This window comes from Pholcus phalangioides, unplaced genomic scaffold, assembly GCF_987345545.1.
Source record: "Pholcus phalangioides strain wild (caught in Gottingen) unplaced genomic scaffold, Ppha-v1.0 ptg000011l_1, whole genome shotgun sequence".
NCBI classification, from domain to species: Eukaryota; Metazoa; Arthropoda; class Arachnida; order Araneae; family Pholcidae; genus Pholcus; species Pholcus phalangioides.
In genome coordinates, this window is record NW_028301604.1 from 60097947 (window position 1) to 60124231 (window position 26285).

Sequence of the window (26285 nt, forward strand, 5' to 3'; positions counted from 1 at the left end):
AAAGTGAAACCTAAAAACGCCCTAAAACCTGAAAAAATGCCTTAAAAGTGAAAAGGGATTGAAAAATGCAAAAGTGCAAATGTCATCAGAATCCTGGCCCTGGTGATAACAATACCCGACTGATCACATTATCCGTTATTCTAATAAATGGCGTCAACTGTATTAGTAGTTAACCACGCTTATGACTCGATTTTATAACGTTTCCTTCTAAAATAAAAACTAAAAGAGGAATCAATCCTTGAGAAGAAAAATGAACACGTAAAGAAGAAATTGACAACACACATGGCGCAGCTGCGAGCGTTAACTGTTTCCAACCAATGAGAGCCGCGGCCCGCGCACCCTCCCGTTTGAGGAATTCTCATGTGAGCTAAGCTTATGATAATATGACGGCACAGGTCGTCTCGCTTCAACTAAGTTTCTTGTTGTTGTTGGCTGCAAACGTGTCTTTCGGCCGACGTAAACAAAACCATGACGGAAATAAATTCGTACTCGGCTTCATTTGTAAACAACAGAGATAAAAAAATATTCTGCAAGTACTGGGAACCTCCGGACAAACCAAAGTAAGTGCTTTGGGCATTGTTGGTGTCTCGCGTTTTTATTTCTTCTTCAAATTATTTCCCTGATTTTTTCTTTTTTCACGATTTTTTATTATGATTGAGTTACGCAATGCTTTGAAAAAGTTTTCTTGCAGTTGCTCCACTTTCTTTAATTAACGGCTTGTTTTTTCTTATCGCTCAATTATAACAACGCAAAGGACAAAAAATAAATAGATAAATAAACGAAACTCGTATTTATATATATTACGGTAGAGCTTTCGAATATGTTAATAAAATATATCTGTTGATAACAATAAGAAAAGGTTATTGACTCTGTTGTTTTACGACGAGATAAAAATATCGCTGTGTCTAGGATCGCTGTGTTCCTGATTGAAAGAGAGCTAGAAATTTTTAAATTAATTCGAGGAAGAATATTTTGAAGTTTGCTGTGCAATGTATGCTGGTTTTTAATTGGGAGTTATTGTTAACACGGCTATTGTTCAATTAATTATGTTCTTTAAGAAATCGAGTGTGTGACTGATTGAAAAATTGCGTGAATGGAATAAAGGTTCGCAGAACTAAATAAAAAACTTCACGTATATGTTTGACCCGATAATGCAGCAAACTAAAACACTGTATCTAATCTATATGGCATTAGTAACTCTACAAGCTTCATTGTGAGACCTGTAATAAGACTTGAATACTACCACCATTAATACCAACTACGTTCTCGTGCTTGTTTGGGGTATTCATAAGTACTGAAAATTGGTTTTCTGAAGCTTTAGGTTTTATCACTGTTATTTAAAATCTTGTTTTTTTTTCAGCCAAATATGAAATACTGATGTCATAGCTAAGTATTATTTCATAAAAAGGAGTAAAACTCGATAATGAAAAATTTTCTACGTGAATATCTACAAAACCACGCAATGAGTTAATGACAAGCTGATGGTTCATCGAATAGTTGATTTTATTTCTCCTTTATTTTTTCGTACGTGGTTTAATCTCAAAAAAAAAAAAAAAATTCACAACAACAACAAGATTACATTTTATAGGAACTGATTAAAAATAACGCTCAACATGATCCAAAAATTCAAAGAAAATAAAAGCAAAACCTGCAAAAAAATCTCTATAAAAATAAAAACTTGCTGGAAAATCTCCATGAAAAATAAAAACCTGCAAAGCAATAAACGATATTTAGATGGGCGTTTCTGACATAATTTAGTCTAGATATTTTTTAAAGACCGAAATTTAGGTAATATAAATTTTCCATCAAACTTATCAAAAATTGACGATGATATGATCGTGATTTGCTATCAAAATTTTAACAAAATCGGGTTTTTCTACCGCACTTTACTCCTAAAATTTATTATTCAGATTATGACTGAGTGATGTGTTGATTTGCAAAATGAAACATGAATTTCACATCACCTACTTTGTGATGCAAACAGAGTGATTTGTAAAACAATTTGTGAATACCGAAGTTATTTAGGCCTATCACAGTTTCAAAGGTTTATGAGCAAATCTCAAATTTGTACATTCAATTCAAGACCTTAGTCTTCTTTTCTGAAATAATTCTATTATGCTGTCACCCAGAATAGTCTATGATCACGATGCTTCGTAATAGATGCTAAGTAAAATTTTTTTAACTTTAAATTTGTTTTCATTGCCCATGTTATTACAATTAAGGGAATTAATTATAGGGTGAAAATGATACACAAACCATTCAATATAAAGCATTGTCACTTAATTTAATGCATATAAATTTTGAACTGTTGATCAATCTCTAAAATATGCAAATAGGAATCTCGCGTTGACGAGAAACAACAAAAGTGAATGAAAATAAAAGATTATCTAATGAAGTCAGAAAAGCGTGTGGGAACAAAAAATATCTTTAGTGATATGAGAGTATTCAAAGTTCATTGTACGTTATCAGTCAAGGTTTATTTATATATTTCTACGTCATTTTGTAACTAATGATGACCTAAAACTTATTATTCACGTGCTGGTGAGCCATTTCATGTTCTCGGGCATAGTACGAAGATCAAATTTAATTCAGTAGTTTCAATCTGGGATGCAAAATCACATTCAGAAAATTGAGCTATGCCATACACAAGACTATCAGAAATATCAGAAGTTTGTTATCACGAGATCGTGTTTCCGCTGATATTAAATATCTTGATAACACATATAGCATTCATATAATGCTAACGATAAAAATGAATTAATATCCTACAGGTTTAGATTAATGTCTTAATTGCATGCTTTATAAATTTGCTATTTAAATAATAGTAATTCACTCTTGTTTTGACCCTCTAAGCGGCAATGACGAGATATCTCGGCTCCTTAAAAGACTTATTTTAGCATTGACAGTCCCAGATATTTTGTGAAGTTGATTTCTCTCAATGGAACACTTTTTTCTATTTTCCTTAGTTTGCGAATCGGAAGGAAGGCTAATTCAATAAAAAATTTCAATTTTAATAAGCTTAAGTGATTTCTACTATGCCCGGAAAGATTAAATGTTGCCTATCAGTTAAACTTTCAAGTTCCTCTTCATCCTTACGATTCAGTTTACAGTACATTAAAATATGGCCAAGTATAAAATAGTTCTTTCATGCAGTTCAACTTATTTTACACTCAAATGAATTAACCTAGCTGAATTTTCAATCCGTTTCTAATTATTTCCATTTAAGTTGCAAATATAGGTGCTATGACTAAAATATACCTCACCACTAATATTATTTTTTTAAAAGACTGATAGAGATTTTCTATTTCACTTGATACAAGTAGTCTGATACCATGAATTTTCTATATATTGTTTAGTATCATTATTTAAATTTCACGAGTGCAAATACAGTAGAATCTTGATTATCCGGGCATAGATTAACCATGGCAGGAAAATTTTAGTTTCTTTTTCTTTTCATTGGTTACGTAAGCTTTTGTGAAGGTAAGAAATGGAAACAAGCATTTCTATTTCGTAGAGCTGCTGGATTTCTTCATTCTTTTACAGACCCTCTCCCCATTCTCTGAAGTGAAATCCCATGTCAAATGGAGACACGTTGAAACGCATCCCCCATAATTAATAGGCACACATAAGAACCGACATTATTCTGAAGCGATGAACATTTGAAGATTAAAGCCAATTACAGGCGCGATGTCATGAAAAAACTTCTCCTGTATAGAGGAGCATAATAAGAGCGTGTTCATAGAAATGTATTGCCTTTTTTCACAACAGAAAGACAAGATACAAGGAAGGTGTAACTTCAAATGCGTGACTGCATAACTCATCTGTGGGCCAACGCTATTCCTTATTTGTGTCATTCTCATTGTACATTTTAGAACTGTGCAGAGTAGCTGACAGGAAAAGAATAACCGTGTTTTTCGGTTATCCGTCATCACCTTCTCCACTCGAATAATCGAGGTTCTACTGTAATTCTGCCATCAGTTAAGCCAAGTTTTTTTAGTAGTGTGGCTACGTAACTGTATAAATGAGTGTAATTTTTTTTAATTAAACTTTTTTCGACTGATAATATGAATATATACACTGGATAGTCATCCCAAGCAAGTAAACACATGAATTCTTTCCCATTTTATTATTTTAAATTATTTATTTTTCAATCCCCCGTGCTTTAACCGTATTTTTCGGTTATCCGTGATCACCTTCTTTACCATATTGGACCGGATAATTTAGGTTCTACTGTACACACCATGTGTAACCCGGACTTCGTTTAAAAACAAAGCACTTGACATCCGAAACTTTTCATCAAACGTCAAAAAAATCTAAATAACTCCCGATTCAACCACCTGCATTACAAAATATTCGTCAGCTGTAACTATGAAATAGTCATTGACAGACGGCCGTATTAACATTCAAGTAATATTTTCAGTTGTGAAAGAATCGTATTGAGAATATCAAAATTTGAATTTAGTTTCATACATCCTTGTTCTTCAGAGTTCATGAACGTCATTCCAATTTTTGCCGTTATCTCTTCCATACGACTTATCAGTTTTCTAGGATTTGACGGCTTGACAGAGAAATTTCGAACCAGTTTCTGTTCTCCTGCAACGCCATCAGTAAAAATAACTTTAGAAACTTGAAGGCATCGTTTATCATTCTGCTGCATTCTTATTGTTCTGAAGTTATCTATCATGGCTGAAAAGTATCGATCGGGAGGTGAAGCTGAGAGACTGAAAAAATCTCATATTAGAAGTAGCAGTAAGCGGGTGCCTTCTTTTGAGCGATGAGCAAATAACGGTTTATTGAAGTTTTTGTTCTCTAGGTTTTCATCAAGGTCTATTTTTATTGTGTGTATGAATATAAATTGAAAATGAGTTTTGATGTTTAAACACATGCGCGTTTGGACATATGAAATCCTAGCTGCCATGAATCGCGACATATTTCTTATTTACTTAAAATTGAAACAATTTTATCTGAACGAATTTTTTTCTTCGACTCCTATTCAGTCAGCTTAATTTGAGGTGGCTTAAAATGGTATAAAGTTCGAGGTTCAGGGCCGTAGTATGCCTTCTCGGGGCCTCAGTGCAGACTTTTTCCTGCCCCTCCCCCCAAAAGGGTTGTGCTCAGAAAAAGAAGGTTTTTTCGAACAAGAATTTCTAAGAAATTTGAAAAATGAGTGTACTTTTTTGTGGAGGGGGCGGTGGCATTCGCCTGTGGAGGTACCGGGGCATTGCCGCGGTTGCCCCAGCCTGGTTACGGGACTGTCAAGGTTGTGAATTTGATTCTGATAATTTTTTGTTAGTTATAATTAAATTTTAATAGTTTTAATTTTTAGTTATAATTATTATAATATTTTTAGTAGTTATATATTTTCGTTATAATTTTTAATTTTAATTTAATTTTTAGTTAGAAAGCCAGAAAAATCATTTAAAAAATCTTTTTCGAATTTTACTGCTTGTACAGGGCCTTAAATATGGCATACAGAGCCTCAAAAATCGCATATTAAATAAATTCATTGCAGTAATATTACTTTCCAAATATATAGCTATCTTCTTTGTGATTCAAACTATAGTAAGAAAAAGATTCGAACTGCAAATTTCAAAAGAAAAAAAAAGAAATTCAAACAAAACATATTAACAAATTAGCGAAAATCAGCCACACATGCTCTGTAGCAAACAAAGATTTGTTAATTGGGACATCTACCAGGAAATTCAAAATATAAAATGGAAATAATATGACCTCACCTTGTGTGCGCAAAGGTGATTCTGAATTTTTATCTGTAGATTGACTGCAGTAATGAACATTTAAAGGACTCTTTGCACGTATGCAAAGCTATGCATTTAAAGGTTAATAACTCTTCAGTGTTTTTCTCTTTTTACAGCTTTTCTCGATGGGAAGTCTGATAAAAAGATTGGAAAGAAAGTCTTGATTCTGAAATTTTTAGATGCCCTTTACATGAAATGTAGAGCAGCGATCCCATTGCCAGTAATTTTTTTTATTGTCTGAGGATCTTACTCTATAATCAATCTCTTTTAGGACAAATCGGTTTGGATATGCCATTTATTTCGTAGTTTCACATTGAAAGCCTCTGCGATTTCGAGTCTTTTTACCTGAAACTGAAAGCTAATTAAATCCCTTTAGAATTGTACGAGACGAAACAGAGTTTGTGAACGGTATTTGCATTGACTGTTTTACAGTATCGATCATCAATACTTAACTTTGAAATTCTTTCCTAGCAATTAAATAAGCGGAAGAATTCCTGGTTTCTGTAACATTCTAAGTTTGTGATAGTTTATCCCTTTCTTTGTGATCATGAACCATAAACAATGTTTAAAAGGATTAGCATTTTGTGTTAATTTATCGGTAATCGGTAATAATTGCTTTGACGATCGTTCAAAAGTGCTTGTGTCGTGCTCTTTTATCGTGATTTATAGATATCTGTTACGTCGATAGAATAACGTAGCCATCAAATACTGATACCGTTTACTAAATATTTGCGAATAAATTTGGCTGCATGTATAAGGATTTGGGATATCTTTGGCTGATGATCAGGATTCCCAAATAAAATACACTGTTCATTTTCTTCTTTGTAAATCTATTTTTTGTGTTATTTACCGAAAATTAGAGTTTTAATCTTCCACTCTTTAAAATATGGAATCTTGTATATAAAAAAGAACCTTTTTGAAGCAAGAAAATTCCTGAATTTATTTGTAAGACGTATTTGGTAATTATAATGCACAGAGATTGCTAACAATATACATACGCGTAGCACATTCCGAGTCAAGCACTGTAGAGATTAGAAAAAGAATCCATATATGCTTTTGAAGTTACTACAACCCATTATTTCCCCGTAGTTTTATCTTCATAACATGGCAAACTTTTTCTTGAAGTGGAAACATATGGCGTCTAGACCAATAAAACTTGAATAAGGCAGATTTCATATCTCGGAAAATGGAATTGAGATTTCTATTTTTAGCTTTTTTACCTCTCTATGCTTTCCCTCACCTATGTTTTTTTGTACTAATTAAAAGATTCTCTACCACTTTGCTTTAAAACTTTTCCCTATCTTTATTAGTTTTTTTGGAAGGTTTTCAATTTTCTAATTACCAAAGAACTGCAATTATTTTTATTTAATCTAGCTTAAGTGCCATTCACAGATTATTATTTTGTATATAGCTAAAATAACTTTTTAAATTTCTTTAAACTGTCAACGTGGTCAATTTACATATGTGGAGTGAGAGGTTTACGACGTGTTGTGCTTTCTCACCCATTCTTGATACTGTACGAGGAACCTACATTATTATTACCATTATCTACACTATAATGATCAGGGCTACTTTGTACCTGCCGGAGTTACTTTTGCAACAATGATGAAAAATGGATTGTCAGAACGTTAAATAGCGACTATTCCAATGAATATTTCCAAACCGTTTTGATTCTACCCGACACAGGAGACGTTATCAGTCAACTCATGTATTTCAGTTTCTGATGCATTCGCCATTTTGTGACTGGAAATCTAACTTTGTCTTGACAAACGTTCCAGCTGAAATTGATTAGAAAAGATATATTTATCAAACGATATCCTAAATAGCGGATGCATCAGTAACTCAAATATATGAGTTGACTGATAACGTCTCTGGTTGGACAGAATCAAAACTAGAAATGAATTACCTTTTGGGTTAGATAATACAATTGGACGAGTGACGTTAGTAGACCCAAAATTGCAAAAGGAACCACGGCTATACGCGTTTCGGAACTATATGAAGTTCCTTCATCAGTAGCAGAAATAAAGAAAATATTATAAAACTCCTTATAGCCGGAGTTACTCGCTGTTGTAGACAAAAGATGGACATTTTGAATTCGACTCTTTTGTCTACAACAGCGAGTAACTCCCGCTATAAGGAGTGTCATAATATTTTCTTTATTTCTGCTACAGATGAAGGAACTTCATATATAGTTCCGGAACGCGTATAGCCGTGGTTCCTTTTGCAATTTTGGGTCTACTAACGTCGCTCGTCCAATTGTAGAATCAAAACTGTTTAGAAATATTCATTAGAATGACCGCTAGGTAACGCTGAGTCCTTTTTTTTCAGCATTGGTACAAAGTAACTCCTGTAAGTGAAAAGTAGCTTTTCAGATTACGGTTTCTTTTTTCATTTGCACATTTCGAAATTTATCGTCAGTTTAGAATTATAAAATAAAATTGCTACCATGACATGCCTCAGCTCCGATATGTAACGGATATCGTGCAAGATACACACTTTTATGCTGCTTCAATTATATTGCTCTATCCACTAATATACTTTATTTTAGAAATATATGACATCCATATTTGTTATGGATATTTTTTTCTCAGCCACCTCGTTGGAAATTTTGTCAGTTGTGACCTTGTATTTGTATGCAGTTTTTCTTCAATTTACCTTTTAATAAGTACATCTTAATCAAGATTCAGAAGTGAAGTAAAATGTACGTATTTTGCTTATGAATGATGAATTTCTTTCAGGGCTATAGTTTTCGTTGCTCATGGTTTTGCTGAACACTGCCTACCCTATGATGGCTTTGCCCGATTGCTCGCTTCTAAAAATTATTTCGTCTTCGCCCACGATCATGGTAAGACTTCGTTTATTAGTCACATACACAGGGTAATTCTAAATTCATGGGACAGACTTTAAGAGGTCATATAAGACTCCTACACAAGCATTTTTGGTCAGCGCACAACATCACCAATAGCAAATATCATATTTTTCTGACGTATTTGCTGCAATATTAATTGCAATCAATCATTAAAGGGTGCAAAGTATTGTAATGCGGTAGGCCTCCTCATGGTGCAACCTGGTTACGGTTAAGGATAATCAAAATTAAGGGTATTCAACCTTGGGTAACGCGAAAATTCTACCACAAGTCATTATACCGCTGGATCATTTTTTGGCGCAACATAACCTTGATGGTCCTTGCACCAATAAAAAACAAACTCAATCCAATTCGAAGGTGCATATGCTGCACCCTCGAATTGTTGACGGCATATATCATATTTTTCCACCGGATTTGCTGCGATACATATTTTTCTTTTGGTGAAGTGCTGTTGAACCATCTCTAAAAACACCCTCTACCGCCTTTGCTATTGCGATTCGACCGCACATTCTGTGATCAAAAATGCTTGTTTAGGTGTCTTATATCACCTCTTACAGTTTGTCCCGTGAATTTAGAATCACCCTGTAGAGACAGTTGTTTGTAGAAAACTACGAGTACATATCGTATAAAAATGGTAGTGATTTGTACCTTACAGTTGACAGTTATATCTGTGGACACAAAAGCTATTAAAAAGCTCTTATGACCATGAATTTATCGTATGTCATCGCGCCTCATATATAATTTAAGAAAACAGATAATAAACTGGGATAAAATTTCACTGAGAAAGAGGTTAACTATTTTGTCTAAAAAATATACTGACTTCTAAACAAAATTTCAATTGAAGAGCTAACGTCTGAGGAACTTCCAATATTCATAACATATAGTGTCCCTATACGGACACATTAATATACTAATTTTTAGAAATACCATTTGAAGTCTATTGTCACTTTCCCGTTTTCTTTTTCCGCTAACCTGAAGTCGAATTATTAAATACAGTAATGCTTAAAATTGGATCTTTCTAAACCCCTAAATTGCGTTATTAAGTTCACTATTATGTTCATACATATATATTTTATGCACTACTTGTCAAACAATGATTGCATCTAGTGAAATAAATTCAATCATGATCCCCGATTTATAGGAATTCGTTCCAAGTCAATTTCAAATTCATTGATATATGCTATATTCATTCGAGCTCTATAATTTCTGTATTTTAGTCTTCAATCAAAATTTGTTCTGAATATATGAATCTAATCGTGAATGTAATCAAATATACTTGACATTAAATTGGAAAGTATACTTTTTGAAATTCTAAATTAATAAGCTAGTGTTTATTTCCCATGTGTTTTCTAGTTGGGCACGGGCAGAGTGGTGGCTCCAGAGTTCATATTGATGATTTTGACCATTACATTGAGGATGTTTTCCAGCATATGGAAGCAGTCAAAAATAAATATCAAGACCTACCTTTGTTTATTTGTGGACATTCGATGGTAAAAACTCGTTTTAGCATTTATTTTTTTTAGATATAGTATTAAAAGCATTTCAAATATGAATTAACCAATTTTCACTCACGAGCGGAATTCCGCTCGTGCTTATGGTCGCTTTGCGTCAAATATGGAACAATCTGCATTTGTCTGAAGGTAAAGAAAAATACTTGAAGATTTTTTTTTTTTTGTGTGTTGTATGTAATTAAACTGGGTTCAACTAATTCAAGTACAACAATTCCGCTTTTTTTTCTCCGGCAAATACAACCGTTATCGGTGTAATATTGGTACTTCAAAGAACCAGTTTCACTATTGACTCTGAACACATCGGGTTTATGAAGTGAGAAGCGTATTATATGCAATGGGTTAATTTCGTCGTGTCACATTACTCTCAAGTTTTCGAATATGTTCCCCAATTTTATCAAGAAGTTAATTTTAGCGACGTATTTACTTCAAAATAAATACTATTAATCACTAGCTTTGTTTCCGTCTTTATCATAGGTTAGAAGGCAATAAATAAAACTATTCAACAACTTTAACGATACCGTCAAAGATTGTTTCATTGTTCGATTGGTTTGAAGTATTAAAATTTTCAAGAAACGCTTCATGTGTGTCCTCAGTTATTACGGAAAAAAAACGTTGATGAACTTTCAAAGTATACAAAAACTTTATTTTTAGACATAATAGTGATCTCAATTTTTTTTATCAATTCTAGAATTGCTGTTGTAGAGAAAATCTTTTCAGTGTATTTGCGATTGTCTTTCTTATCATGTTGAGATACGATAAATATATAGGTCAACGCACTGAATAATTTTTCATTACTGCTTTAGATCTTCAAATTGCTTTTTAGTAATAATTTATTATATTTCTGAATGTTTTGGTAATATTCTTCCAAAGCAGTTATAAAATATAAAACATTGAATATCAAAACTTATCGCGTTGTATTTCACGAAAGAATTTTAAGAATGAATAATATATCGATTGGCAAACTACGGCTCGTGAGGGACATGCGTCGGTACATACGGCTACGAAGTAAAACTGAAAATAAAATTACCGTGGTTTTATTGATTTTTTTTTAATTTGCTGGACTTGGCCTCAACAAAGCCTCGTGGATTTCAAAACATTTATGTTTTGGTATTGAAATAGAACTCGAAAAAAAATGCAGTCTGATTTTTGCAGCAAAAGGACCTATAAAGGACCTATAAAAGTCAGACCGAATGATTTTCTTTGTGTACTTATTGCGTTCTGGACTCATGAGTTGAAAAAATTTGCGTTTAGTGTTCTCGGCATCTTTGTGGTCTACATATTTATGTGAACAATCGTATTCTAATATGAATTTCATTGAATATAAATTGAGAAGCTCACCTTACTGATTTCAACATGAAATCGTGCCACAAGTTAAAAATTGTTAGTTACGAATATTACCAGGACATATAGAAAATTTCTAAAAAAAATGCTTATTTCTCTCGTTGACAACATACAACTCATTTTAAGCAGAGAGCAACAGTCCTACAACGGTAAATCATTCAACCATAACACTTCACTCACAGTTAGAAAAACTGGGGGCAGATGACAGCACTACACATAACAAGCATTACACAGAAACAAACTTTACGTCAGGTTGCACTACACGTACATGCACATTCCCACATGTACATTCCCACATGTACATTCCCACATGTACAGATTCGTTGGGGGTTCGTTGGGGGGTTCCGCAGGGGGGGTGCATGTGTGGTGTAGCAGTAGTAGGTAGGGCCTCCAAAAAAATGGCTCGGGGATCCATGATGTTCTTAAGTCAGCCACCTCGTTGGGCAATTTGCCTGTTGTGGCGTCGTATTTGTATTTGTATTTGTATTTAAGTCATGTACCCCCCGTGAAACCAATGAAAGAAATGCATTTAGTGAAATTTTCTTTTCGTTTCATGAAGATATAATTGTTATTAAAACAAATTGTTACTTTTATTTTATTTGTAAAAAAATATATTTATGGCTTTCAAATAGTTTTTAAGGGAGAGACAAGTTTTTGCATTTTTTTTTCGAAAATTTTTCTATCTCTGATGTATAGTTTGATTTTTTATTAGTTTTTCCCCGTTTTTGGCGAATTGAAAACCTAAATTCATATGCATACCTACATATCTTTAAATTTTTCATTACTTCAGGAAGAAAAGTGTTTATAGTCAGTTCCTTTTCTACGTACAGATTTTTTTATTAAGGATTTCATTTATTTTCACTTTCCAAATTTTTATTCTCCGTCTTCAAAAATAATTCTCAAACTTCAGCATTTTATGTGATGAGGATTCTTATTTTTTTCAGTTTTTCATTTTTACCATTCATGGAAAAATATTTATCATTGAAAAAAAGGGATTTTTTGAGCTGTTGGGAATGTGTTATTGTCTCCGCTTACCCATACGCGTGTTCACTTTTTCTTAGCTGCGTCAGCATATCTCTCTTGAGGAAAAAAAATTTTCCTATGAAACAGGAAACTGTTCGATGTAATATCGTTTATTTTTGTTTACGATATCCTTAATAGTTATGCAGCTCGTTTAGATGAATGATTATTCGATTAATTGAATTTGGGAATCTTCACCTTTCCTCACACGTGCGCTCAACTTATTGCTTGTGAACTATACTGCAAAATATTGTTTGATTTTCAATCCATTATATATATATATATATATATATTATATATATGTTAAATTTTCACTAACATAAAAATTGCCGATAATGTTATGGTTAAATTTGTTTTGGGGGGGGTCTCTAAATGGCATGTAGCTGATTTGTACACAACCTATTTATTTTAGCTTCATTTTTACAAATGAACACTCACTATATAATTGTGGTAATATTTTTCAGGGAGGGCTGATCAGTCTTCTAGCAGCCTTAAAGAAACCAGAAGAATTCAAAGGTGTCGTTCTTATTGGTCCAGCGATTTCTGTTAATCCTGATATTGTTTCTCCATTCAAGGTAATTTTTTAATAAATAATTGCCCTGATAGTTCCTAGTAAGGTACGGTGAAAAATATATTACAAAAATATATACAAAAAAAAGCTTGTAATTTAGGTATCGTCTGAATTTAATCGAAGTATATTCAGTGCTAAGCAAAATCTTCAAATTAACTTCGACATAGGAATAGTATAGTGAGATGAAAATCTGGATTATAAACTGGTGAATAATATTTTGATTTGGTAATTTATTTTATCTCATCAAAAATTTTATCGAATCGAATGGCTTATCAAACCAAGATCTGTATTTTAAGATTGATTCTATATAAAGCTACTCAATGACGTGTCGAACCATGAATCGTAGTTTGTAATTACGAGGTTAGAACCTTTTTGACGTGAATACCCCTTTTAACCCTTTATATCCGACGTTGTTAAAAGTAGAATAAGAAGAAAATTATAATAAATTAAAATAAAAGTATGAATGTAATGATAATAATAAATAGTTATCGTGTAAATTATTTTTTGTAGGCCATTTTAGTTCTAATTAAAGGCAAAAAAACAATGTTTTTGAAACAATTAGTTCAAAACAAATTATCTATCCTGGTACTTTAAAGTACCGTCAGGATATAAAGGCTTGAATCATCTAACGATACGAGATACATCCTCAAAAAGTTGCATAATGAAATGCTTTAAATATCGTGTCATAAGAACTATCCAAAATACATACCCATCATTTTGATGTCTGCAGATAGATCTTGTTAAGACAAATCCGAAGGTACCGCACTGACGTTCCTGTGTGGGTTCGAACCTGGGGACCTAGGTGGTAACCTTCATAGTGGAAGACGAGCATCTTACCACTGCGCCACTCGGCCGATGCGGTACCACACTGGTTTCAATGCCTTTTCCGGTGTGGACACCAGGCTCGCTTGCCGCATGCGTAACGAAATTTTTTTTCCGCAATATCTCGAGAGTTTTGCAACGAAAATAAAAGCCGATGGTACCGTCTGATAGATATTCTTGACACAAATCCGATCATACCCATTTGATTACGTCGATACCTACCACGCGATTCAGGGCACAAAGAACGTATTCACGTCATAACTTGCGGCGGTGTCTATTTTTTTCAAAAAATAAAAGGCGTTATTCTCTGAGAGATAATAACTGCATTATGTTATCGACATATACTTGAAATTATTTTCTCAACTTTGTATAAACAAACGTGTTTTAGCAAGAACTGATTTCAAGGTTAGATGGAAGACTAATTTTTGGGTGTTGATCATAAATTAGGTTTAAAACATTATGTGGCGGACATTTCTTTTTTTAATAGGTCAGACTAGCTCGAATACTGAAGTGGATGTTTCCTCACATGCCTGTTCAAGCACTAGATCATACCGTTGTAACTAGCTGCCCAAAGAATTTGAAAATGATTCAAGAAGATCCACTTAGACCCGGCTACTGTAAAGCTGGTTTCACCTCATGCATTTTGGATGTTCTCCAGGTAACGTAAATAACTTCATAATCAACGCCAAATTGGATATTTTCCCTCTAAGATTAAATTTTGGTAGGGTTATACATCAAGAGAGGGTTAACGCGGATTTTTATCACATAATTATGGTCGAGGCCATTCTTCTATACCCTATCTTCTCCAAATATCTTATTTCAGCACTATTAAATGATTATAGTGGTGTTTTACTTATTTTGAAAAGTTCATAAAAGTATCATATGGGAGTTTCGGGTTTGCGTAAACCATGCGAGAGAGAGAGAGAGAGATTTTTCAAGGAAATATATATTTTTGTGTTTCTGTTTTCAATGCCATATAAGTCTATTAATAGACAATGTTTTTAGAAGACAAAGTTTCTTCTATTCGTGGTTGAGGAAAAATATTAAACACATTTTATTGTTAGTCAGAAAATGTAAGAAATATATTTATGCCTTTCCTGTTCAAGGTGTTAAACTTTTCATAAATGTTTCAAAAAAATTGTATAAGAATATACACCGCATAAAAATATATCTTGTACTCTATTATACCGGGTGGGCATAAAATGACGGTGTTCAGAATCCTCTAGCGCAGGGTCGCCCAACCTTCGGCCCACGAAGGGGTTTCATCCGAAACTAAAGTTGAAAATAAAGTTGGTAATTATAGCTCAAGGAAAGAATGAATTCCATTACATTCTATAGCATGGGTGCACATCCTGCGGCCCGCCAGGGTTTCCATTCGTCCAGCGATAGGTGTGCCGGTAGAAAAGTATCGGTAATACTATGGGCAATATGCTTTAGATAGTGTTAACTATTAGTTTTTCTTTCGTGATATGTGCTTTTATATTGGGTTGCTGTATTTTGTTTATATTTGACATCCATATTTTTTTACGGCCATCTTTTTTCAACTCCCTCGTTGGGCAATATGTCTGTTGTGGCCTTTGTGTTTGTAATTTGTAAAGGGCCCACTATATTTTCTTCAGAAAAATACAGGAAATCGGTACCCATACGAAAGATTGCGAATTATCGCCAAAAATGGTCAAATGTAATTAAAGTTGCCAACTATCGTTAAAATTGCTGGAATATCGCTAGTGGTGGAAATAAAGGTCTACTGTTACACGCTACTGATAAAAATTCAACCAATAAAAAGTACATGTTTGACAAATATGTGAAATTAATATATTTTTCTGACTATAATTAATTTTAATAATTAGTTAGGTCACATTATTTATTTTGGTTTCTGGCCCGTGAGCGGCAGGAAAGTGACTACCACATATCTGGCCTGCAGACCAAAAAGGAATGAAATACCGATGAGCATTCTGGAAGGTTTCAGGCATGTCTTGGACTTCCCTGCAATGCGTGCAACCAGTTCATCAACGCCGATATACAAGTCGAGTAACACACTGGATAAAACATACACTGTGGATATAATATACGGTTTTATGTTTTACGACTTTTGTCCCACACACACACACATTCACTTCTATATATTTTTACCCCAGTTATAGCATACCATACTCAAAACATACACTGTGGATATAAATTACCAAAAACAAAATTGGCCCGACCAGAATTGAACGTTTCTGTCGCTGCCCGGCCCTCGCAAGCTGTCTGGTGACTTACAAATCACAAGGGGTGGTATGTGAAGAAGAAAGACAAGTTTGTGCATGTGCGTGAGTTGTGTAGTGTATGTATGTATAGAGAAGTATTGAAAAGAGCCAGGAGAGGATTTTGTTCACAAATCATTGCAAAATGGGTGCTCATCCAGAGAAAACACAAAAACAACGCAGTCGAAGGAATTATAAGTCATAAAAAGGGAAAAAGTAGCGGAGGGTAAAAAATTGACTTAACCCAGTGGTGAGCAAACTTTTTTAGGAGTGGGCCAAAAAACAAAAAAAAAAAATTTTGGTGGGGTGGACATATTCGGCCATTTATTCATAATTGGAATTTTTATGCTTAGAAATGAAGTGGGGATGTATTCTATACTTTGAAGACTGCCACGGTTTAATTGCAAATGAGATACATTGGTTTCTATGAAAAAGTAAATATAAGTAAAAAATATTTATTGCATATTATGTTCAATTTTTTTTTTGCATATGTAAAGGGGGTTTTTAAAAATCAATTTCTATGTTAATTCTCACAACTATATTTTTCATAAGCAAAAAATGGAACAACTTGAATGAATTTTTTAAAAACTTCTATGCTATTATTTTGAAATCTGCCGGATAGACATCTAAGCGGGCCGTAGTTTGCCTTTCACTAGCTTAACCAAAAAAGAAAACAAATTTGGTTAACCAAAGAAAATAGTTTGGATATAACATACGGCAGAAAAAAAACCTTGAAAAATATTAGTCGAAAACCGACATATTTGTATAACGTCCATTGTATGCGCGGGTGATATCCTCACGCTTTCTCACAAAATGGCATGAATTTTTTCAATAACAAAAAATTTCATGGCCACAGTTGTTATCTACAGCTCTCTGACACCGTAAAAAATAATTTCAATTTCAGCGTCAACTGTCGGCAATAAAGGTAACTATTCTTACAACAATTTTTTCTTATTTAATAAAATCCTATCCTTCTGTGAAAACTAAATCGTTTACGTTTTTCAAATAAATGAATTATTATTTTTTTGTTACTTTTTGATCATCTTATCGATAGTTATTCGAGGAAAATTTCCCTCAAAAATTCATCTTTTGAGTAAATTTTCCACATACACTTTGGAAAATGTGTTGCCTGCTATCGGTGAAAATATGTAGTCAAGTAGGTGTTTAGTAAATTATTAAATTGCATGTATAATTTAAAAACAAAATAAAATTTTTTGTTTCATGAAATCAAAATTTTCGCAAATGTCAAGAAATTTCCTTTGTGGATCAATTTTAGCCAATTTTTCCCACGGATATGGGAAATTCACCACTGTGGTGCGGAATCTAACGCGCCGGGGAAGACATAACAAACTACGTGCTTACAGAGCAATCACGACCAATCCGCTACTCCTTGAGCGCCGAAAATATGAACTGAACTTGTCGTTTACTAGAATCCCTAGTAGCACAACGATATCGTTAGAATATCGTACCGATACCGGTCCGACGTCGGAACGTCGAATAAATATCGAACGTCGGAAAGAGGTCGGACATTTTTATGTGTCTGATATCGAACGATATAGTAAAAATGTATTCACTCAATTTAAATGCCAAAATATTTTCTAGTTTCTCTAAAATAGTTTTACTCTCATTTTTACAGCATTTCGTTTCGAAAAAGAGTATCTTGTATAATAATTAGTCTTTTTTGAAATGATTTAAATCTCCCTATGTCGAACTACGCCGACAGATGTATGCCATTTCTACGTCGAACGATATCGTTAACGACGTTGAACGGTATCGAAATTTCTACGTTGTTCTACACTGAAGAGCCAAAAAAACTGGTAGAACCTGCCTAATATCGTGTAGGACCCCCGCGAGCACGCAGAAGTGCCGCAACACGACGTGGCATGGACTCGACTAATGTCTGAAGTAGTGCTGGAGGTAATTGACACCATGAATCCTTCAGGTGTGTCCACAAATCCGTAGGAGTAAGAGCGGGTGGAGATCTCTGAACAGCACGTTACAAGGCATCCCAGATATGTTCAATAATGTTCATGTCTGGGGATTTAGGTGGCCAGCAGAAGTTTCTAAAGTCAGAAGAGTGTTCCTGGAGCCCCTTTGTAGCAATTCTGGACGTGTGGGGTGTCGCATTGTCCTGCTGAAATTGTCCAAGTCCGTCGGAATGCACAATGAACATGAATGGGTGCAGGTGATCAGACAGGATGCTTACGTACCTGTCACCTGTCAGAGTCGTATCTAGACGTATTAGGGGTCCCATATCACGCCAACTGCATACGCCCCATACCATCACAGAGCCTCCACCAGCTTCAACAGTCCCCTGTTGACATGTAGGGTCCATGGATTCAAGAGGTTGTCTCCATACCCGTACACGTCCATCAGCTCGAAGCAATTGGAACCGAGACTCGTCAGACCAGGCAACGTGTTTCCAGTCCTCAACAGTTCAATGTAGGTGTTGTCGGGCCGAGGCGAGGCGTAAAGCTTTGTGTCGTGCAGTCATCAAGGGTACACGAGTGGGCCTTCAGCTCCGAAAGCCCATATCGATGATGTTTCGTTGAATGGTTCGCACGCTGACACTTGTTGATGGCCCAACATTGAAATCTGCAGCAATTTGCGGAAGGGTTGCACGTCTGTCACGTTTAATGATTCTCGTCAGTCGTCGTTGGTCCCGTTATTGCATGATCTTTTTCCGGCCGCAGTGATGTCGTAGATTTAATTTTTTACCGGATTCCCGATATTCACGATACACTCGTGAAATGGTCGTACGTGAAAATCCAAATTTCATCGCTACCTCGGAGATGCTATGTCCCATCTCTCGTGCGCCGACTATAACACCACATTCAAACTCACTTAAATCTCGATAATCTGCCATTGTAGTAGCAGTAACCGATCTAACAACTATGCCAGACACTTGTTGTGTTATATAGGCGTTGCCGACCGCAGCGCCGTACTCTGATTGGTTCCATATCTCTTTATTTGCATACGCATGCCTGTACCAGTTTTTTTTGGCTCTTCAGTTTATATCGATGTGCTACTGGGGAGCTCTTGCGAAAAGTTCTAAATTATTCTCCTGTGCAAATGGAAACGACATTTCGTTTCGGAATATTTTTTGAATCAAACAGTAATAAAACTCACGGGATATATATCAGTTTTGAGACATTAAATTTACATTCAGATAATTTAGGGCATCAAACTAATGCCAAGAAATTCTCTTGGGGGGAGGGCGCACGCCTTTATTATGAGCCGCCACTAGAGCGCTCTGTGTGAACAACCGCATCATTCATCCATCTTGACCACGCAATTCTACATTTTTATTTTTATCTCACATTAGACATGATTCAGTTACTATTTAATGATTTTTTTATCTTAAAAACAAAATAACATCAGTTTTATTGCCACTGATGCATGTATAACATCTATGGACACGGAAGCGATGCAGAAGTTGTTGTTTTAAATCAATTCAATTTTACAGTTGGTTGGCATTAATAGGTTTCAAAAGAACAATGTGAATACTTTTCCATTCGATTAAAAATTTGTTTCCGTTCCTTCTTGAGGCAATACAAAAGAAATTGCATTCTAATATTTTTCTTTTTTAATCAGGATCTGCCAGGAAAGTTATCTTCAGTCTCCTTTCCTTTTCTGGTTGTCCAAGGACAGGATGATAAAGTTTGTGAACCAAAAGGTGCGCAGGACTTGTATGAAAAAGCATCGTCCAAAGATAAAGAAATAAAGGTTTGCGTTTCCTTCTCCGAATCTGTATTTTTATTTGCAGATATGAAGTCTAAAGTGTGACGTATAATTATATGCCAAAACCCATTCACACAATATGTGAGCGAGTAATAAATTTAAACTAACATTATCTATTGATGGGTTTGATTAAAGGAGAAGTTTGGGACCTAAAATATTGTGTAAGTGCGAATATTTTACAATTAATCGTAGTGAATAAAAGTAAAATTGCACAAAAATATGGGGGTGACAAAAAAAAATATATATATATATATATATTTTGTCACCCCCATATTTTTTTGTTCACCCATATATAAAGTATATATATGTGGCAGTTTGTAGTGATAATGAATAAAATCAAGTTGAAAATATTATCCGATTCTCTTGGTTAATCTATCTCGGTTTAATTACACCAAAAATACATTGTTCGGCAATGGTTCAATCGGGTCTAAGTACTTCGTATGAGAATTTCCACCATCTGATTATGATCGCTCTTGTTTGAAAAGTCCATGGGAGTCGATCTTTGGTAAGTGAAAAGTCAAGTAGGTCACCAGTAAAATTTGGTTGCAGACTCCCGTCCCGTCACACCCGCTGTGGTGGTCGAGTGATCATAGTGACGGACTCGCATCGCGAGGTCCCGGGTTCGAACACCACAGTGGTGGTCACTTTTAAGCCGGTTCCACACTCGCAGCGCTATGCCACTCCGAGCCACGCAAAAAACTGATCTTTTGATGGCAAAATCACCTCACCCACACCTAAAAACCGGTTTTTGAGTGGTTAGAGTGGCGTAGTGCTGCGGGAGTGGATCCGATTTTACGATAAAGCGTCTCACTGCAGTCTTGAGCATGTTGAACATTGTCAGAACGCACATGCGCGTGATTGGCGTGCTTTCCTTCTGACTGTTGGTTGCCAACATATTTCCTGGTGACGTTTAATGCTAGATATACTCAATTCTACACGGAACCAACAACCGCAATTGGTACAGTGGTTAGTGCGTGGAATGTGCGTAGCGAAGGTTGTGGGTTTGATTTCTTCAAACCCAGCTGAGGTTTTATTTTTCCTCATTACCATCTTCATGTGTGTGTGATCTTAAATTTGTATTTAATTTTAATTTTGTAATAAAATTTAATTTATTTATTACATTTATTACTTTTAAACCGTTGCACAGGTTAAATGTGATGTATTGTATCACCACCAATCGCCAGATGCACGGGGTTAGGGGGGTTGTTTCCAAACAGTGAACGTGGTGAGACGGGGGTACACAGGGCTGTCCCCGAACTAAAAAATTCATTCTTTTTTTTCTGATTTAATCCAAATGCGGTTCTGCTGCATCAAATTGACAATAATAACGGTTCGTGGAGCGAACGTCCAGCGAAGCTGGGCCCTTCTATCATTGATGGATTCACTAAAACATGCTTTCATTTTTTTCTGATTTACTTTGAATGCGGTTAAGCTGCATCAAGTTGCTAATAACATAGCTCCTTATATTATATATTCTACTAGCTATAATACCCGGCTCTGGCCGGGTTTTCCTCAATTACTCGGAGGATTGAAGTGACAAACCATTGTACAGAAATAAACGAATGTACAATATACTGGCCGCATTAAAGAAGTGGCAAATTATTGTAAAGGCATATGCATGTCTGAAACGCTTTGCTAGGGTACCATTCAAGTAAACATTCCGAAAGTCATTGTTGAGGCTTACGAACCATTGTTGCTGGGCAGTTTGTTTTGCCCATTTCGAGCATTTACCCAGCTCTGACGAACTTTTAAAGCAGCCTATCGTTCAAGTCGGACCCAATTTCGTATATATGCAAAATTTGGCGACGATTGATTTAAAATTGTGAATTTTTATAGAGAACATACACCCCTACACATACACACACAGAGACAGAAACTCAATTTTATATGTACAGTCGCTTCCCCCCCCCCCCACCCGTATTCACGGTTTTTTTCCCCCTTTATTGGAATTTGTTTGCAACACAGAAATTGCCATTCATGTGTCTTTACAAAATTTGAGTTGTGCATGTTTAGGATGGCTCGCTGATGACATTACAGTCATCACTAGAGCCGTGGAAGCTCCCAAGAAAGAAACAGTCACCTCGTTTCGGATAAACTTTTGGCCACAATGTGCGCTAAAAGACACAACCATTTCTGCAGAGCCAACTGAAGAAACTATGATTTCGGTTATTCGCGGTCACCCCCGGAACGTAACCCCCGCGAATATGGGGGGGGGGGGGTGACTGTATAGATATATTATACGTTTGGCGATAAGTTGCCAAAGGTAACAGCTGAATACACACCATACTGGAAGAAATCGCCTCCTCTCACATCGCGCATTCACGTGTTCTGCTCAACCCGGTGAACACTGTAGTGACACTCGTATTTTACGATGCATTTTTGTTTTCTCATAAATTTTTACCCTTAATAGTCGTTTATACCTTTTTTGTTGGAAAAATGGCAAAAAGTTTTCATTTTTATGTTTACCGTGTATTCACCCCGACGTTTTTAAGAAACAAAATATACATAATGTTGCGTAAAAAAAAATAATATTGTGCATAATTGTATCATAATAGCCATTTTATATTTTTAAAGTCTCCCGAATTGCACTTGGTCCTGGGCGATAAGGATTTCGAAATAACCAGGGCGGTATCATAATTAGAGCCCGGATTATATGCAAATGCATATGTGCATATGTATTTGCATATTTTGGCCTTTTTTAGCATTAATGCATATAAATGCATAAAATCAAAGAATTTTCAGTATAAGTGCATATTTTTGAAGGTTCATTTAAGCTCACTCAATTTTTTTTATAATTTTTCAAATAAATATTGTTCATAATATTTTCATAAAATGTTTTTTCCCACAGGTGAAATTTTGTGAATTAATACATATTTATAAAGTATTTTACGAATATTAACTGTTTTATTGTAAGGCTATTTCTAGAGATATGTCAAAGTGTTAAATTATTTTATAAACAGTGTCGAAATTCTTTTCTTACTGGTATTTTTGTTATTGAGCAACTACAACAAACTGAAAATTAAAAAATGCCTGAATAAAAAATATGTAGAAGTTATTTGCATATGCGGGTATATATATGTGAGGGGATATCTTTTTGTAAATGAATACATATGCACTAAGAAATAGAAAAGGTGCCTTTTAAAAACACCTCTGCCTTTTTTTTCCATGGTGGTTTTTTTAATGCATATTTTCGAATTTTCAGTGCATATTTTGGCATTTTAAGAGCACATTTTGTATTTAAGTGATTATTTTTACATTTTTAAGTGCATATTTGCATATTTTTAGAGCATATTTTGCCACTTTTTTAGTGCATATAAACCGGGCTCAACTCATAATTATCTCTAGCATTGCAAACGAAGGAAACACTGAAATTTACATTTTTTATTAATTTTCAGGTTTTAAATACGGTTTAAAAAAATTACGGTTTTAAATAACATACACTCTGTATAGGGCATGCGCACAGGAAGAGAAAAAAGAAACGCCTAAGCACATGTATGTTTTTATAAACGTTATGCACATATTGCTTGACTTTTTCGTATAATTACATTTCTATTTTCAGATGTATCCAAAAGCTTACCATTCCTTGTTTTTGGAACCGAATGGAATAGCCGAACAATCGATGAACGATATCCTAAATTGGCTCGAAGCAAGAACATGAGTACTTCAAAAAGGGAACAAGTTACTTCAGCAGAAGCCGATTTCGGAACCCATGAATAAAATTTTTCTTTCCCCCCCCCCACCAGTTCACATTTTATAAAAGTCATTTTATCTAATTTTAAGCGTTCTGTCATTTAAAAAAAAGCAACAGCATTGTATAGTATGCATTCATTGTTTTACGATTGTTATTACTGGTATCACAAAAAGTTATATTTTTCATTCAGGAACGCAAGGTTTTGGAAGTAAAGTACGTATATATATGTATTCAGATGCTGTTTTTTTGCATCTTTTCTCTGACATATGGTGTTTTTTTTTCATTAAAACTTTGAGATTCTATGTCGATACAAAACAAAAATCGTTTTGGATTCTTTTCATTCCTTGGACAAAGTTACTTGATTTTCCGGTGTCTTCGTCACGCACTGTTAATTTAAAGACTGTCCAAAAAGAAAAAAATCACAGTCGATTGAAAAATTAAAACAGCATATCAACAAGAAGCGGGAAATAGATCTGGGACAGAGTTTCACTCTCCTAAAGTGATTATTGGAGCAGCTTTTATTACAAACGTTATCTGCGGCCGGTTCCCAATCAAAATGTCAGTTAGTGAAAAATTTACATCTTTCTATTATTATTAAAGCAATCTACCGCGTAAAATTTGATTAAAAATTCGTCGAGATATCACGATTAAAATTATGGATTTTTGCCACACTTACGTGCTTAAATGACGGGTTTCGAAAAGAATACGGAGATCATCGTAAAAAAAAGGAAGAAAATCAAGAATTCAAATCATCGGAATCTCGACAGTTCTCCCTTCAAATATTATGGGATAAATTCCTTTCGGTAATGATGTAAGTGAAAACTTGACAATTTGACATTTTTATCGAGAACAGTCAAAAATGTTGTGTAACTACCGCAGTTCTAGTGCAATCTTTTTTTCAACACGTTTTTTCCATTTTATTTCCCTTTTCGAATCACTCATGGGACTTTATTTCGTTCGGACGGAGCTTCATCAAACTCATCGTATAGTTAGTAATTTTGATGTGAAAAAAAGCTTCGTTTCTGTACAATGTATTCGAATCATTTTTATCTGGTAATATACAGGGTGTAACTAACCTAATGGTCAGGACTGTGAACAGAGGGGTGATAGAACTCGCCAAAATAACCTTGACCCTACAATGTGGGGTCGGAAAGCAAGCGGCGAGCCGCGAGAAGGTGCTTTCTCTGAAGTGGATTAAACGTCACCTTTCGCAGAACCCGTCATTCAGCTGATATTCGTCTCGACTGTCCTGTCTGAATTTTTTTTTCTCTGCGGACAGCTAAAAAGCGTCGTAAACGAAACGCCGATCCAGTCACCAGTGGACCTTGTCACCCGAATTAGCGTAGCAGCTGCAGACGTTCGTGAAATACCAGGAATCTTCCAACGTGTACGCGATTCACTCCGTTGCCGATGTGACGCCTGTATTGTAGTTGGTGCTCATTTGGGCATTTGTTGTGAAGGTTTCGATGATAAAGATTCCTTGTCCTTTATTATTCGTTTTTACTGTGTCTCCATTTTCACCACGCAGGCGTCCTATCGTGGCTCGCCGCTTGCTTCCCGACATCACATTGTATAGTGAAAGTTGTTTGTTTCTGCTAGTTCTTGACTATCAGTTTAGTTATGCCCCCGTCCCACAAGAGTGGGCTAGGGGACCATTGGTAAGATAATTAAGGTTAAAGATAATAAAAGTCTTTGTCAGGATTCGCGGTCGCCTCGGGGAAGCAATAATTTTTATGGCTTTCAATACAAAGGCAGCGGAACGAGCATTTTTTACCACTTGTGAAATAAACATAAAATTATATAAGTTAATTGCAAACACACAAAGAGAGAGAGAGATAGCAGAGCCAAGTCCAGAATCATTGCATACAGTTGCATTAACACTAGAAGCGTATTGAGTACACACACTCACAGTGAATTCTTAAATATTTTAATACACACCGAACTTAAGCGTTCACAGGATTTTCTGAAGGAAGGGGTTTAGTTTTTATTGCGAAAAGGCAACTAAAATCTCTTGGTTCCTTGCGTCCGCTGGAAACAGAATATGATCTCAGATATAGAACCACTTTTATTTATTCCCACTAAACGTTAAATTGTTATATGATCCAAACGTTATTAGGAATGTGAAATCCAGTATATTTTAGACTAGATTTTTTACATTGGTCCAACCCTTCGAAGTGATGTACTTATATCCCGATGGGATCACGCCTGGGAAACATCTGGTCTTACAGTACATTTTAGAAAAAAGCAATTAAACGTTTGCCTGGGTAATTGATGTTTTTTTTAACGTTTTTGTTATAAAATATTTTAAAATAAATTTTTCTAGCCAAAAATATTTGCAATGGAATTGTGAAAAACCGACAAACAATAAAAAAAAAACAGAGTGCGGTTTTCATTTAGTTTTAACGTTAAATTTGAATTTGGCCAAAATTTTTATTTATGTGTATTGTATCTTTAAAATGATGACAGATTTTAAAAAAAAAAAAGAACACTTTACGTCCGTTATCCAATTCTAGTGTTGTTTGCTATATATTATTTAGTTTCACTGACTTTAATTACACTGACTTCAAAATATTAAAGGATACACTCTACCAAAAATCAATCAGAATTTCTAGTTATCGATCGGCAATGAATAAATGCGAACTGGATATTAGTTATTGCACTAACCACTTCAGTTCAAACAGCAACGATTATTTTATTCTCATTTTCTGTTAGTAATACCCATA

The 26285-nt window shown here is 34.8% G+C and overlaps 1 protein-coding gene across 1 annotated transcript; it reads left to right on the forward strand.

Annotated features, from left to right (window-relative positions):
- Positions 1 to 359: 359 nt before the first annotated feature.
- Positions 360 to 23644, forward strand: LOC149080643 (monoglyceride lipase-like). The gene is made up of 7 exons (XM_089239811.1): positions 360 to 560; positions 8495 to 8601; positions 9976 to 10112; positions 12959 to 13069; positions 14375 to 14545; positions 19725 to 19856; positions 23431 to 23644. Exons 1-7 carry the CDS (start codon positions 469 to 471, stop codon positions 23527 to 23529), a joined length of 849 nt encoding a protein of 282 aa, XP_089095937.1. The 5' UTR covers positions 360 to 468; the 3' UTR covers positions 23530 to 23644.
- The last annotated feature ends 2641 nt before the right edge of the window (positions 23645 to 26285 follow it).

Bases quoted from the DNA above. Each gene is read 5' to 3' on its own strand.
- LOC149080643 (XM_089239811.1), top strand. From the start codon at position 469: ATGACGGAAATAAATTCGTACTCGGCTTCATTTGTAAACAACAGAGAT. The intron at 14,546-19,724 runs GTAACGTAAATA...TTTTTTAATCAG, and splicing joins GCATTTTGGATGTTCTCCAG to GATCTGCCAGGAAAGTTATC. The intron at 19,857-23,430 runs GTTTGCGTTTCC...TTCTATTTTCAG, and splicing joins CCAAAGATAAAGAAATAAAG to ATGTATCCAAAAGCTTACCA.